The sequence below is a fragment of the Salvelinus sp. IW2-2015 genome, linkage group LG15, assembly GCF_002910315.2.
Source record: "Salvelinus sp. IW2-2015 linkage group LG15, ASM291031v2, whole genome shotgun sequence".
In the NCBI taxonomy this organism is placed as follows: domain Eukaryota; kingdom Metazoa; phylum Chordata; class Actinopteri; order Salmoniformes; family Salmonidae; genus Salvelinus; species Salvelinus sp. IW2-2015.
The window spans coordinates 5,536,278-5,553,673 of NC_036855.1; the positions used below are offsets into that span (position 1 = coordinate 5,536,278).

Sequence of the window (17,396 nt, forward strand, 5' to 3'; positions counted from 1 at the left end):
AGAATTAAAATATATAAAAGAGAGACTGGCTGTCGCAGCCTCTGTGTCACAACGCAAGTGACCTTTTCCATATTAGACTACAACGCATCCGTATAGGCAACAAACATGCACACACACACACACACACACACACACACACACACGACAGGAAGGAGTACTAGACAGTCCTCATAAGAGCGGTCACACACCATCAGGCTCAAACATCTGTCTGCTGCAGCAGCGCTTCAGTGATGCTGGCATGTGCCTGGAGCCCAGCACATAGAACAACACAAGTTGACATTGAGATTGTATATGATAAGACAGGTCCAAATACAGATGATCTTGTCCTTTATCAAAGTCAGTGTGGTACCAGAGAAATGGACAGAGATTCGGGCCACTGCTACAATACTCTGACAGAAGCTCTCCACAGTCTGGAAATGTATTGATGACTGAAACGTCATTAAAAAGCACAGTGGCTGCATTGTCCCACTTTTTAGAAGTTGAAAGACAATGTCTCCTAATGTCCCACAGAACATCAGACTATCCCAAATCACACCCCATCTACCCTGTGACTCAACCAGATGAGAGCTATGCCACAGCCAAAGAATGTGTGTGTCTTTGACTAATGTCAATTTGTAGAGAATAATCTAGCATGCGTTCAATGTCACCACAGAGAACTGTTCGTTCATGGTCATGATGGCATACAGTATGTCATGCGCTCTCCTTGTCCCCACAGGGTTTCGCCATAAAAATGGCACGACTTTTAACAATGTACTTTCCCTGCTGTACAATGAGCTACTACAAGTGGACTTGTCACATGTATTTATGTCATGACAGACTGTTGTGATGATTTTATGGCAGAAGGACGCACAATTCCTATGTAGCCTAGATCAAATAGTCTCTAAATTAAAGCATGTCAACATTACCACTAGAAACACCTATGAAAAAATAAATTAGCTATTTACTTAGATCAACGTAAAGCCAGCACACTTACCTGCTGATTGTTTGAGTTATTCATGCCGGCCATGATTGAAAGATGTACACTCTTCAAGTCTCCAAACCGGCAACACGCTTACGCAACAGCCTAACAGGCTACACGCAACGTTCCAAACAACCCGCACACCCAGAAAACAGATTCCTCAAGACATACATAAATCAATCAATTTACAGAATATCCAAGTATCTTCAGAAAGGTTGTATGTAGCCCACTGCAGTGTGTTGTGTGATCACTATAGTCCGTTCACCAAAACCGGATATCCCTGGCTCGCGCAGGACCAGTGGTGAATGTGGCATTCATCTGCCCAAGCTCATCTCTGCGCTGTCATCAGTAGGCTAGCCCCTCCGACTCGCTCTCCAGCACCGGGCGGGTATAGACTGGCCGCAGGGAGGACCATCGGGGGAGGTGGCTGAAGAGGCGGGTGTGCACACCCGAGAAAGCAGGCGGGAGCAAGGTTTTAGTATAAGGTTTCGCGTCTGTCAAATCCGTTGCTGACTGTGGCTATAGCTGCCCACTATGGAAAATGATATCCAAAATAAATACAATGCATGTGCGTCCTATTCCACAGTGGTTTTGAAATAGTGACAGATCCCATATGACTCAAATCGCCTGTGTTAAAGCAAAGGTACGTTGTTTTCTTACAGCGCATGAGTCCACAGCTAGGCTTACTGTGCCACGACAGTACTGTAACACAAATCCCTGCTAAATCCCTTCCTCCTCCCCCTCTTTTCTCTATCCTCGCCGAATTTCCATTGCTCAAGCGAATAACGTTTCAAGATTACATCATCGTTAGTTTACCGTGTGGAGACTGTGTGACAGTCGGTGCTTGTGAGGGTCTGAAACGGTCATTGCCTGGACTCTGTTTAAATAAAGGATAATCTGAGGTATGTTTGGAAAATATTAAGTTGACTATCATCTGTGACAACATTTTGCCTCAATACTGTGCGCAATAAGCAAATATAAAATACCAAATAGTAAATGTTTTACATGCAGGGCTGGCTCTAGCCTTTTGGGGGCCCTAACCGAGATTTGGTTGGGGAGCCCCCCACCTTGCATACAATTTTTTAGTGGGCCATCTCTTGACGGTGGAGAGAAAAATGTAAATTTTAAAGTACATTTCTTGCAATTATATAAAATATACACTACCGTTCAAAAGTTTGGGGTCACTACCTGCAAAACACCAGTCTCAACGTCAACAGTGAAGCGGCGACTCCGGGTTGCTGGCCTTCTAGGCAGAGTTCCTCTGTCCAGTGTCTGTGTTCTTTTGCCCATCTTAATCTTTTCTTTTCATTGGTCAGTTTAAGATATGGCTTTTATCTTTGCAACTCTCCCTAGAAGGCCAGCATCCTGAAGTCGCCTCTTCACTGTTGACGTTGAGACTGGTGTTTTGCGGGTACTATTTAATTAAGCTGCTAGTTGAAGACTTGTGAGGAGTCTGTTTCTCAAACTAGACACGCTAATGTACTTGTCCTCTTGCTCAGTTGTGCGCCGGGGCCTCCCACTCCTCTGTGAAGGTAGTATTACACAGCGTTGTATGAGATCTTCAGTTTCTTGGCAATTTCTCGCATGAAATAGCCTTCATTTCCCAGAACAAGAATAGACTGCCGAGTTTCAGAAGAAAGTTATTTGTTTCTGGCCATTTTGAGCCTGTAATCGAATCCACAAATGCTGATGCTCCAGATACTCTGTCTAAAGAAGGCCAGTTGTATTGCTTCTTTAATCAGAACAACAGTTTTCAGCTGTGCTAACATAATTGCAAAAGTATTTTCTGTGATCAATTAGCCTTTTAAAATGATCAACTTGGATTAGCTAACACAACTTGCCATTGGAACACAGGAGTGATGGTTGCTGATAATGGGCCTCTGTACGCCTATGTAGATATTCCATAAAAAATCAGCCGTTTCCAGCTACAATAGTCATGTACAACATTAACAATGTCTACACTCTATTTCTGATCAATTTGATGTTATTTTACTGGACAGAAAATGTGCTTTTCTTTCAAAAACAAGGACATTTTTAAGTGACCGCAAACCTTTGAATGGTAGTGTATATATGACCATTTCATAAATGGTAAAATTGCGTGTGATATGATTTTGGAACCCCACTCCCTCCGTCGCCCCAAGATGAATGGTTTTGACCACGATCCACTGCTTTGATTTGTGCAGCTAGAAATCATAAGTGTCTATCTTATAATGAAAAGAAAGAAAATTCCACAAAGTTGTTTATTATCTATTTTGTGCTGTTACATTTGTATTGGTATTTTGTTTCGCGCCCGATGTGCTCAGGGTGTTGTTACATATCATTAGCGGCGTGCATCATGAGCAAAGTTATTGTAGCCTATCATTTCCCTTCCCCTGGCTGTGAGAACCATGCCATGAGCACGGGCTGACTTGGCATTGCTGTCGCACTGCTAAATGGCCTGCCAGCAGTCTACCAAAGGTTGCACCGTGTCCATTACAATGTATAAAAGAGCATCTCTAGTCCAGTTAAGTTATCCATATTACCGGAGCTTCATCTTATTCTTTGTAAGGCATATTCGCAGTCGCAATTTCTGGAACATTCCAAAACTTTGGAGATAACAATAAATGCCAAAGTCAAAGGTACTGGTTTCCCCTATCCATCCGTGGCAAAGTTTTTCCTAAATGCATATTACAAATCCAGCTCCAGAACCACCCCTAGCCTAGCCACCTGGCTAATCTTTTGAATATGGTATAACAACAACAGATATCTACATAGCTAGGTAATGTTAAGGCTAGCATGCTAGAACGCTACACTGAAAGGTGTCAGTCCCCTACTTGTTATTTCTCCCTCTCGTTCCAACCCCCCAATTCGTGAATATGCATTAGCAGCCTGCGTCATTCTTCGCAGGTGGAACCTAAATAAGAATTTCCGCTATAGGACAGAAATTACTTCAAAATAGGGTTAGCATTGCCCTCTGGTGGGGGCCTTTAAAGTTAAATTCCTACAATTCTACACATTTTGCCAATACTTATGCCATGCTAATATGATATCTGAGTGAAAATGACTAACTAAATCAAAAAAGGGGGGCCCCCTGGAGGTCAAGGCCCCTGGGCACGTGCCCTGCATGCCCGGTCGGTATTCAGCCACGATTACTACAAGTTTAGATCTGGCTAAACTAACTACCAATCTAAAAATTGACATGACTAATTATCAGCTAATTGAGTGAATGACATAAGAGAGAAACTGCTAATGCACAACCAAATTTTCAAAATTGCACCTGGTGTATTTTACACAAGAGTGTGCAAAGCTGTCATCAAGGTAAAGGGTGGCTACATTAAAGAATCTAAAATATATTTAGATTTGTTCAACACTTTTTTGGTTACTACATGATTCCATATGTGTTATTTCATAGTTTTGATGTCTTCACTATTATTCTACAAGGTAGAAAATAATACAAATAAAGAAAAAACCTTGAATGAGTAGGTGTGTCCAAACTTTTGACTGATATATTATAATATTTGTCAAATAAATCAGTATATTTATCCCAAGCCTACTCTATAAGTAAAACATTAGCCGTTCCTTGTTCCTTGGCCATGGCTAAATTGCAACGCCTTGTGGGTGTGCTGGGAAGTTGGTGTGCACTGATGCGTATGGTGCTGTCAGCCGGGGATGGATGAAAGAGTTTTGCAGCCTGGGTGATGGAAAGGAGAGTGGAGGAAACGGATGGCCTACAGAATTAACTGTGAGAACAAACGGGCTTCAAATACACCGACTGCATGCTCTGCCAAATACAAGTTCTTAGCGTTCAACTAGCAATGTTTCTGAAAGCATAAATCAGATTGTTAATACTTTATAGGCACTATAGGTATAATGTGTGATAACTTATGAGCATACATTAAATGGCTTATACAGTAAAAGGCTATAGTATGAGATGCATGGCATGCTAATGACAAGTCTTGGAATTCATTGTTAGTGGTTAGAGCGTTGGGCCAGTAACCAAAAGGTTGCTGGATCAAATCCCCGAGCTGACAAGGTAAAAAATCTGTTGTTCTGCCCCTGAGCAAGGCAGTTAACGCACTGTTCCCTGGGCGCCGAAGACGTGGATGTCGATGAAGGCAGCCCCCCGCACCTCTCTGATTCAGATGGGTTGAGTTAAATGCGTTAGTCACATTTTAGTTGAAGGCATTCAGTTGTAAAACTGACTAGTTATCACCCTTTCCCATTGTAGCCTACCTACAGTGCCTTCAGAAAGTTTTCACAACCCTTTACTTTTTCAAAATTTAGTTGCGTTACAGTCTGAGTTTAAAATGGATTCAATTGAGATTTTGTGTAACTGATCTACACACAATACCCCATATTGTCAAAGTGGATTTTCTTTGGTAGATTTCTTTTTTTTTATTAATAAAAAACATTTAAAGCTGAAATGCCTTGATCCAATAATTATTCAACCCCTTTGTTATGGCAAGCCTGAATAAGTTCAGGTGTAACAAATTGCATAATAAGTTGCATGGACTCATCCCGTGTTCAATAATGGTGAACATGTACCACACACACACACAATTATCTGTAAGGTCTCTCAATTGAGTAGTGAATTTCAAACACCTTTCAACCACAAAGACCAGGGATGTTTATCAATGCCTTGCAAAGAATGGCACCGATTGGTAAATGCTTACAAATAAATCTCCCTTTGACCATGGTGAAGTCATTAATTAGGCTTTGGATGGTGTATCAATACACCCAGTCACTACAAAGATACAACCATCCTTAACTTTTTGTCTTGAATACAAAGCCTTACATGCTGACCAGACTGGACACGTCGCGTGCGCGAGCGTCGCAAAAATAAATGTAGAAATCCTTGTTATTCAATTATTGCACCCACACTGCTAGCGCACGCCAACGAGCGTCTGCGACGCCAAGGGCTAAAATAGAACTCCTTTCTATTTTTGGAACAGATCGCGCTGAAAGTCCTGCCTCTCCCATCTCCTCATTGGTTTATAGAAGCAGGTACCCACGTGCCATCTCCTCATTGGTTATACCCACGTTGGTGATTGGAAGACGAACTTTGTTGCCAGTTGTCATGGTAATACTATGAAAGTTTAGATGCGATCACCATATAAGTTCAAAGATGAAAAAGCCTGGAAGGAAGCGAGATGACTAGAAACGATTCGGTTGGCTGTTTAATGTGTGGATTAATTGTCGGAGTAGAGGTCCTTGTGCATTTCAGGTAAAATAACAACTCAATGTTTATATCCCAGGACAAATTAGCTAGCAACAGTAAGCTAGCTAAATAGGACAAATTAGCTAGCAAGTGCAAGCCAACTAGCTAAATTGCCATACATGTTTAATGCTTTCGACCTGTCCCCAAATTAATGTCATTGGTTCCGAGTTTGTTTTGATATTTTAACCTGCGTGTCGTGATCACGTTTGGTGTAGGGGGTCAAAATTAATTTATGCACGATAGCGCACGATGGCCCCCGCTCGCAGCCGGTTTGGGTTCCGTGTTATGTATGGGGCAAACACAACACAACACATCACTGAGTACCACTTTATATTTTCAAGCATGGTGGTGGCTGTGCAATGTTATGGGTATGATTGCCATTGGCAAGTACTAGGGAGTTGCCTCCCAAGATGACATTGAATGTTCCTGAGTGGCCTAGTTACAGTTTTGACATAAAATCGTCTTGACAATCTATGGCAACACTTGAACATGGCTGTCTAGCAATGATCAACAATCAACTTGATAGAACTTGAATTTTTTTTAATGAATAATGGGAAAATATTATACAATCCAGGTGTGCAAATAGCCTAGTAATATGGCACTTTTTATATTTTTATAATTAATAGGCTGACACATTACCTTTAGCTACAGAATATCTCACCACCATGCGATTCCATCTCCACCCCTCTCTCCTTCATTCCATTCTCCAGTGTGCAGAGAGAGGGGCTGTCAGTTTAATAAAAAATGTTTCGTTGTGAAAACATGTTACTATCGATGTTCCCGAAGAGATTTCACTTGTTTTCCTAAATTAAGCACTGGGTTGGAGAGGAACAGGGTTGGAGAGTCCATGGCATAAAGCGTTTGGGTAGAATATCACCGGTTATGCAGTGAAATAACCGGAGTAGCCTACCGACATGAGAGAAAAACCAACCCTTGGGAAAGTGGCCTCCATTCGCTATTCGGGTGCATACAGATGACATGTCTTTTCCCACCGCCGCTGTTCTTGTCCAATCGATAACGGGCCATTCGAAATGAATATCACATATTAGTAAAGACAAGATTAAATTGAGAATAGTCTGATGGGTGAAAATATGATCACTTGAGAGAACAGCGTGTGCAGCAGAGGCAAGGAACAGAGCGCAAGCTTTTTCTGCTTCTTTCTCAAATCATCAATAGCCTATAGTCACATCATTTAGCCCATTTACTGTATGTTTTGATTTCTAAAACATTCTAAGGGTTGTATTATTCACAACTAAAGTTGCCAAATAACTCTAAATCTAGCATATTGGACCTGTTTCAAATTATCACTTTCACGCTCAACATAGCCACTTCATATGCGCACTCTTGCTGCAGAATGGGAAACATGTCCTTACTCTTTTATTCAGCTAAGTTCAATTATATTCTTCTTACTATAAAATCAAATAATAGCATGCGATTTATAAGCATATCTTGACCCCTATATGAACAAGCCTACAGACTATGGCATGGCGCATAGCCAGATTACATTAGGCCAATTCATATTCTGTTCTTCTGAAATACATTATCTTTATATCATAATGTTTCTTTAGACCTGACTAAAATAAATAATGGATGTATTGTGATGGTGTATATTCAATTTATTTATTATACTTTAAATGTTTCAAAGGCTCGCATCCGCGGCTTGTATGTGTGGAGGCCTGGAGAAGCTATATGTGTTCATGTTAATTAATGGCCAATTACCATGAGACCGGCAGTCTTTTGCATGACAATAACCTGCTGACAAAATTTCACGACCGCCACAGCCCTAGATGTGGTGGAGTAAAGAAGTGGAATGGAAAACAGATGAAGATATGGTAAGATATAAGAAATTAGGTTTGGAGGGAGGAGGAGTGGGCCTGTTTGGCATGACTACACTCAAATACAGTACAGTCACGCACAACCCATCTCTACATCTATAACAGAGATCTTCACCTCCGGCTAAAGACTGTGGAGGAGGCAGTCTCCCGACGGTTTGTCATGGTAACCGCTTCACTGTGAGTACTGTTATGACTACCACACTGTTAAGAACCAGGGGCAGTGTGGTCAAGCAGCCGTCAACATCTGCTGTAGGACCATCCTCTGATCAATATCATCTGCTGTAGGACCATCATCTGATCAATATCATCTGCTGTAGGACCATCATCTGATCAACAACACTGACTGATGCTGTTGTATTGCATTTTAGATTAGAGACGGTTAACAACGAGAGACACAATAACTGTTTATAATAGGTCGTAATCAATAAAACGTCACAATAAGATGCAGAGCATTTGAAATGTGTAGTTCAGACTATGCTCGTCAAGAGGTGATGATATTTACACCAAATTAGTTATAACATTTATTTAACAATTGAATGAAAACGGCATGTAGTTGTCAATGGTTTTAGCGGAGCTGGGGGTCTCCTTGCCCACCATCAGCCAAATTGAATGCTGTTGTTATGTTTTATTGATAATGACCTATTGTATTAGACTGGCGGCAGTGGGCACTTTACCCTCAGGGCCCTGGGCCACAGACTACACTTCCCCGTACACTAAATTACAACAACAAGCAGACACCATACATGGTCACACGCGCACACAAACACCAGCAACAACAAGACGCCCACACACAAGAGAAATTGATGTATAAAACAAATAACTGCACACAGACAGCGTGAATGATAAAACGAAGAGGCTAACCTAAGGATCCAGAATGAGTTTTAAAAAGCCCAACCGTAATCCCCAAATGACTATGATACTGTCAATCCTGAATACATGCTCAGATGTTTGATGTCCCAAATTGCACCCTATTCCCTTTGTGGTGCACTCCTTTTGATCATGGCCCTATGCAGCCCTAGTGCACTATAAAGGGAACAGGATGCCACCTGGGACAAAGACTGATGCCTTGCATTCCACTGGATGCATTTCATTGATGTGTCTGACCTCTAGCTGCGTCCCACTGAGACGACCGCTTCCTTTCTATTTGCTGTCTCACTGAAATAAACACTTTGCCAAACAAACAACCATCTCTTTTCCTGTGAGCAGTTAATCCCTGGAGATCCCTTCTAATCTTACTTCCTCGTCATACACATCACGGTCTGTCCGTCCATCCATCCACCATTCTGTCTCAAATGCTGTATGCTCGTGGTACTTTCTCTCCTATTTTTGAGAGATTTTGTTTTTGTTAGATATTCATTGTTTTTGTATTTGGGCTTGAGACATGACGTGGCCTATTTCCTTCCTAGAGGCAGGGGAACGTTTCGGTCAGGAAATGGCCTGAGTGTACTAACTGTCGAGTAAATTGGACCATCAGTCAGAACAGCACATGACAGGCTGTGTTGGGTTTATTTAACAAAATGGGAGGTTTTGGTTTTCAACTGTTCCCCTGGACTGCAAGAAGTGAAAATGACATTTTCCAGAATGACAGACATGCCGTCATGGATCCCTCCGGTACTGCTGCTCATTCTGTTCACCAGTCCCGGAGGTCGACTTCACCGGCCTTCTAGGCTGCCCTGAACTGTGTCGTTACGCACACCTGGTTCCAATTCCTCACAGATTGTGTTTGTGTAAATGTGCCCTTAGTTTCCCCATTGGGCTGTCGATTATTGTTCCCATGTCCGTTGGTCGTGTGAGTACCTATGCGTTGTCTCAGCCTGTGCTGCGTGTTTTGTGCATTGTGTATTACGGGTCTCGTCCCGTGTCGTTCTGCGAGGTTTACCCCCACTCTTTTGTTTGGGAACATCCCAGTGTTTTGTATACGTGTTTGTTTTGGGTGTATTAAAAACCCAGATAATGTATATTCCTGCGCCTGTCTCCAAATCCTTTACACCAGCGTGACACGTCTTGACATTATTCAACTATTGTAATACATGAAGACTACTGTTTAGTCTGCTGCTTTTTCTTTTTCCTTTCAATTAAGACCTAGACTACCAGGTGAGGGGAGTTCCTTACTAATTAGTGACCTAAATTCATCCATCAAGTGCAAGGGAGGAGAGAACCTGCAGACACTCGGCACCTCCGTGGAATGATTTTGACACGTGGTTTAGATGGATYCTTCTAGATTCTCACAGCAACAGGCATTACAAGACAGCCGTGGTCAACAACAGTGGGGTCAAGGGGCTTAAGTTCAGCCTAAGTGTCCCTGACACAAACATTATCTACGAACATGACCGGTGTTCTGACACACTGACCAATGACACATTGTCTGAGGGGGGCTTGGCTGAGCAGGGGTTAACAAAGGGTCTCTGGGACAGACAAGTGGCCAGCCGATGAGGAGTGAGCTGTGTGCTTCCAAGGGCCAATGAAAAGGCCTGCACCACTACAGTAAACTAGCTTAGCCTTTACGTCTCCCAGTCAAGATTAGACACCCCCCCTGCTGGAGGAAGAGTGTGGCATTCTGCTTCTTCACTGGGAAAGGCTATTGTGCAGAGAGAGAGAGAAAGAAGAAAAGAGGACAGAGAAAGAGAGAGAGTGAGAAAGAGACCGAGGGGGCAAGAGCAAGGAGAGAGAGAGAGAGAGAGAGAGAGAGAGCTAACATGTGCAGGAGAAAAGAGCTCCACAACATAACAGGCAGACAGCCTTATGGGAAGCCATCCCAGAGTCAAAGTCAGCCAACTTAAAAAAGGGCACTGTTTCAACACCCCAGACCCCCACTCCTTCTGTCCCTGTACTAGTGACCCCTAATCGAGAGCTTGTGGGTAGGGGGGTTGAATAACATCACCCTGTCTGAGGGTTTGTTCCGCTGACGACATCTTCCGGAGGCAGAGGGGCGAACAGGCTGTCCGGGCCTCTCAGCACCTTGCTAAACAACAGAGGCCTCTTTCAGTAGCCGGCCCAGCCCATTCCAGTCAAATCATGCCCAGCCAGCCCAGTCAAACCCAGTCAAGCCCAGCCAGCACACCTCAGTCCAGACCAGAGCCTCTGACCCAGTCCCAGCTCCCACAGTCCTTTCAGGGGATTTACACCTAAAGTAAAGGTCTCCACACAGCCATCTACAGTTGAAGTCGGAACTTTACATACACTTAGGTTGGAGTCATTAAAACTCCTTTTCAACCACTCCACAAATTTCTTGTTAACAAACTATAGTTTTGGCAAGTCGGTTAGGACATCTACTTTGTGCACGACACAAGTAATTTTTCCAACAATTGTTTACAAACAAATTATTTCACTTATAATTCACTGTATCATAATTCCAGTGGGTCAGAAGTTTACATACACTAAGTTGACTGTGCCTTTAAACAGATTGGAAAAATCCAGAAAATTATGTCATGGCTTAAGAAGATTCTGATAGGCTAATTGACATCATTTGAGTCAATTGGAGGTGTATCTGTGGATGTATTTCAAGGCCTACCTTCAAACTCCGTGCCTCTTTGCTTGACATCATGGGAAAATCAAAAGAAATCTGCCAAGACCTCAGAAAAAGAATTTTAGACCTCCACAAGTCTGGTTCATCCTTGGGAGCAATTTCCAAACGCCTGAAGGTACCACGTTCATCTGTACAAACAATAGTACACAAGTATAAACACCATGGGACCACGCAGCCGTTCTCTGCCTCTAACCCTATTACAGGGGCTGAGTCACTGGCTTACTGGTGCTCTTCCATGCCGTCCCTAGGAGGAGTGCATCACTTGAGTGGGTTGAGTCACTGACGTGATCTTCCTGTCTGGGTTGGCGCCCCCCCTTGGGTTGTGCCGTGGCGGAGATCTTTGTGGGCTATACTCGGCCTTGTCTCAGGATGGTAAGTTGGTGGTTGAAGATATCCCTCTAGTGGTGTKGGGGCTGTGCTTTGGCAAAGTGGGTGGGGTTATATCCTTCCTGTTTGGCCCTGTCCGGGGGTATCATCGGATGGGGYCACAGTGTCTCCTGACCCCTCCTGTCTCAGCCTCCAGTATTTATGCTGCAGTAGTTTATGTGTCGGGGGGCTAGGTTCATTTGTTATATCTTATCCGGTGTCCTGTGTGAATTTAAGTATGCTCTCTCTAATTCTCTCTTTCTCTCTTTCTTTCTCTCTCTCGGAGGACCTGAGCCCTAGGACCATGCCTCAGGACTACCTGGCATGATGACTCCTTGATGTCCCCAGTCCACCTGGCTGTGCTGCTGCTCCAGTTTCAACTGTTCTGCCTGCGGCTATGGAACCCTGACCTGTTCACYGGACGTGCTACCTGTCCCAGACCTGCTGTTTTCAACTCTCTAGAGACTGCAGGAGCGGTAGAGATACTCTTAATGATCGGCTATGAAAAGCCAACTGACATTTACTCCTGAGGTGCTGACTTGCTGCACCCTCGACAACTACTGTGATTATTATTATTTGACAATGCTGGTCATTTATGAACATTTGAACATCTTGGCCATGTTCTGTTATAATCTCCACCCGGCACAGCCAGAAGAGGACTGGCCACCCCTCATAGCCTGGTTCCTCTCTAGGTTTCTTCCTAGGTTTTGGCCTTTCTAGGGAGTTTTTCCTAGCCACCATGCTTCTACACCTGCATTGCTTGCTGTTTGGGGTTTTAGGCTGGGTTTCTGTACAGCAGTTTGAGATATCAGCTGATGTAAGAAGGGCTATATAAATACATTTGATTTGATGATACCGGTCAGGAAGGAGACGCGTTCTGTCTCCCAGAGATGTAAGTACTTTGGTGTGAAAAGTGCAAATCAATCCCATAACAGCAGCAAAGGACCATGTGAAGATACTGGAGGAAACAGGTACAAATGTATCTATATCCACAAAAAAACGAGTCCTATATCGACATAACCTGAAAGGCCGCTCCGCAAGGAAGAAGCCACTGCTCCAAAACCGCCATAAAAAAGCCATACTACGGTTCGCAACTGCACATGGGGACAAAGATCATACTTTTTGGAGAAATGTCCTCTGATCTGATGAAAGAAAATTAGATCTGTTTGGCCATAATGACCATCGCTATGTTTGGAGTAAAAAGGGGGAGGCTTGCAAGCCGAAGAACAACATCCCAACCGTGAAGCACGGGGGTGGCAGCATCATGTTGTGGGGGTACTTTTCTGCAGGAGGGACTGGTGCACTTCACAAAATAGATGGCATCATAAGGCAGGAAAATTATGTGGATATATTGAAGCAACATCTCAAGACATCAGTCAGGAAGTTAAAGCTTGGTCGCAAATGGGTCTTCCAAATGGACAATGACCCCATGCATACTTCCAAAGTTGTGGCAAAATGTACAACAAAGTCAAGATATTGGAGTGGCTATCATAAAGCTCTGACCTCAATCCTATAGAAATTTTGTGGGCAGAATTGAAAAAGCGTGTGCGAGCAAGGTGGCCTACAAACCTGACTCAGTGACACCAGCTCTGTCAGGAGGAATGGGCCAAAATTCACACAATTTATTGTGGGAAGCTTGTGGAAGGCAACCCGAAACATTTGACCCAAGTTAAACAAATTAAAGGCAATGCTACCAAACATTAATTGAGTGTATGTAAACTTCTGACCCACTGGGAATGTGATGAAGGAAATAAAAGCTTAAATCACTCTACTATTATTCTGACATTTCACATTCTTAAAATAAAGTGGTGATCCTAACTGACCTAAGAGAGGGAATTTTTACTTGGATTAAATGTCAGGAATTGTGAAAAACTGAGTTTAAATGTATTTGGCTAAGGTGTATGTAAACTTCCGACTTCAACTGTATCTACCCATCAACAGGCATCAGTTAGACCCTCCAGTATAACCTTACTACCAGGTATCCTAAGACTGCAATAGCTTAGTTTGAGAGGTAGCTGTTTTCGCCCACAGGACTGCCGCCGACCCGAGACACTGTCGTGCATGAAAAGCGCAGGATTGCGTCAGTTTCTGAGATACTGGATCCGGCGCGCCCGGCACTGACGATCATACCACATTCAAAGTTGCTTAGGTCACTCGTTTTGCCCAACGTTCACTCAAACAGTAACTGGATGCCGGTATGCCTGCTTTACAGTGCCTTGCAAAAATATTCATCCCCCTCTGGCGTTTTTCCTATTTTGTTGCATTACAACCTGTAATTTAAATTGATTTTTATTTGGATTTCAGGTAATGGCCATACACAAAATAGTCCAAATTGGTGAAGTGAAATGAAAAAATTTAAAACGGAAAAGTGGTGCATGCATATGTATTCACCCCTTTGCTATGAAACCCCTAAATAAGATCTGATGCAACCAATTACCTTCAGAAGTCACATAATTAGTTAAATAAAGTCCACCTGTGTGCAATCTAAGTGTCACATGATCTCAGTATATATACACACCTGTTCTGAAAGGCCCCAGAGTCTGCAAAACCACTAAGCAAGGGGCACCACCAAGCAAGCAGCACAATGAAGACCAAGGAGCTCTCCAAACAGGTCAGGGACAAAGTTGTGGAGAAGTACAGATCAGGGTTGTGTTATAAAAAAAATATCAGAAACTTTGAACATCCCACGGAGCACCATTACATCCATTATAAAAAAAAATGGAAAGAATATGGCACCACAACAAACCTGCCAAGATAGGGTCACCCACCAAAACTCACGGACCAGGCAAGGAGGGCATTAATCAGAGAGGCAACAAAGAGACCGAAGATAACCCTGAAGGAGCTGCAAAGCTCCACAGCGGAGATTGGAGTATCTGTCCATAGGACCATTTTAAGCCGTACACTCCAAAGAGCTGGGCCTTACGGAAGAGTGGCCAGAAAAAAAGCCATTGTTTAAAGAAAAAAATAAAGGCATGTGGGAGACTCCCAAAACATATGGAAGAAAGTACTCTGGTCAGATGAGACTAAAATTGAGCATTTGGCCATCAAAGAAAACGCTATGTCTGGTGCAAACCCAACACCTCTCATCACCCCAAGAACACTATCCCCACAGTGAAGCATGGTGGTGGCAGCATCATGCTGTGGGGATCTTTTTCATCGGCAGCGACTGGGAAACTGTTCAGAATTGAAGGAATGATGGATGGTGCTAAATACAGGGAAATTCTTGAGGGAAACCTGTTTCAGTCTTCCAGAGATTTGAGACTGGGACAGAGGTTCACCTTCCAGCAGGACAATGACTCTAAGCATACTGCTAAAGCAACACTCGAGTGGTTTAAATGTCTTGGAATGGCCTAGTCAAATCCCAGACCTCAATCCAATTGAGAATCTGTAGTATGACTTAAAGATTGCTGTACACCAGCAGAACCCATCCAACTTGAAGGAGCTGGAGCAGTTTTGCCTTGAAAAATTGGCAAAAATCCCAGTGGCTAGATGTGCCAAGCTTATAGAGACATACCCCAAGAGACTTGCAGCTGTAATTGCTGCAAAAGGTGGCTCTACAAAGTATTAACTTTGTGGGGGTGAATACTTATGCACGCTCAAGTTTTCAGTTTGTGTTATTTATTGTTTGTTTCACAATAAAAAACATATTTTGCATCTTCAAAGTGGTAGGCATGTTGTGTCAATCAAATGATACAACCCCCCCAAAAAATCAATTTTAATTCCAGGTTGTAAGGCAACAAAATAGGAAAAATGCCAAGGGGGTGAATACTTTCTCAAGCCACTGTATATAGCAAGGCACGGCCACGTGACTCACTGTCTGTAAGAGCGATCCATTTCCGTGAACCTAATAAACTGCCTTGCAGAATCAAAATAATGAAAGCCATAGAATTGGGCCACTTGAGCTCAAAGCGACTGGTAGGGTTTAGAGTAATTTACGAACATTGACAGAGTTTCTCTCCTGCCCAGACTCAGAAGTACAGCGGCCTTCAACTCTTGCTAGGAGAGACAATGTGTAGTTCTGCAGTGGCATCCTGCACATACACACACACTCCTGTGGTGAGGCGCGATTCAATTTCACAGCCTGACACATGCTTCCACTACACACACACACACCTCAGCAATCTGTCCCAGCAACATAATTATCTGAGTCACAAGGATGTCTGCGCTAGCCACTTCAGGGGAATATCCAGCAGTGAATTGTTTGTTTTGATGGTGATAAGTGTTTGTTTATTTGGTCCCGGGGGAGGGAAGGAAGGAAGGAAGGAAGAGAGAGAGAGAGAGGGCAGCACTTATAAATTAGACTCCACCTTCCCGTCCTAACACTGGCTTCTTAAAGACAGAGTGCCTACCATAACTATATGCACATATACAATAACTGAAATGGACAGGCTAATACACACACACACACACACACAAAAGGACGACACGTATCAATCCCCACAGACGCAGATAAATGTACATGGATCCTGTAAAAATACACTAACATGCTGACCAGACCGGACACGTCGCATGTGCGAGCGTCGCAAAATAAATGTAGAAATCCATGTTATTCAATTATTGCACCCACACTGCTAGCGTGCGCCAAGGAGCATCTGCTATGCCAAGGTATCTGCTAATAGAACTCCTTTCTATTTCTGACGCAGATCGCCCTGAAAGTCCTGCCTCTCCCATCTCCTCATTGGTTTATAGAAGCAGATACCCACGTGCCATCTCCTCATTGGTTATACCCACGTGGGTGATTGAAAGGGCCTTGTCTGGTCTGAAGGTTCCCAGCCTGGGAGAAACAGGGCCTTGGTCTGGCTCCCGGGGTTCTCCCCAGCATGGAGAAACAGGGCCTTGTCTGGCTCCGGGGTTTCTCCCAGCATGGAGAACAGGGACCTTGTCTGGTCTGAGGTTTTCCCCCAGCCGGAGAAACAGGGCCTTGTCTGGCTCCGGGGTTTCTGCCCAGCATGGAGAAACAGGGCTTGTCTGGCTCTGAGGTTTCCCCGCCTGAGAAACAGGGCCTTGTCCTGGCTCCGGGGTTTCATCCCAGCATGGAGCAACAGGCCTTGGGTCTGGCCCGGTTTCTCAGCATGGAGAAACAGGGCCTTGTCTGGCTCTGGAGGTTTCCCCCAGCCCTGGAGAAACAGGGCCTTTTCTGGCTCCGGGTTTCTCCCAGCAATGGAGAAACAGGGCCTTGTCCTGGCTCCGGGGTTTCTCCCAGCATGGAGAAACAGGCCTTGTCTGGCTCTGAGGTTTTCCCCCAGCATGGAGAAACAGGGCTTGTCTGGCTCCGGGGTTTCTCCAGCATGGAGAAAACAGGCTTTGTCTGGCTTCCGGGGTTTCTCCAGCATGGAGAAACAGGGCCTTGTCTGGCTCCGGGGTTTCCCCAGCCTGGAGAACAGGCCTTGTCTGCCTCCGGGGTTTCTCCAGCATGGAGAAAACAGGGTTCTTGGTCTGGCTCGGGGTTTCCCCCAGCCCGGACGACAACAGGGCCTTGTTCTGGCTTCCGGGTTTCCCCCAGCCTGGAAGAAA

At 44.0% G+C, this 17,396-nt stretch overlaps 1 protein-coding gene across 9 annotated transcripts in view; it reads right to left on the bottom strand.

Annotated features, from left to right (window-relative positions):
• The window catches only part of rtkna (rhotekin a), a 124,233-nt gene that overhangs the window by 52,222 nt on the left and 54,615 nt on the right, over positions 1–17,396 (bottom strand). The window contains exon 1 of one of the 9 annotated variants that reach the window (XM_024002629.2): positions 974–1,655. The exons of the other annotated variants lie outside the window; for them this stretch is intronic. Coding sequence (XP_023858397.1) covers positions 974–1,006 — 33 coding nt within the window. The 5' untranslated portion in view covers positions 1,007–1,655. Of the gene's footprint in view, positions 1–973; positions 1,656–17,396 lie in introns of those variants that run through there. 9 annotated transcript variants of the gene reach the window in all.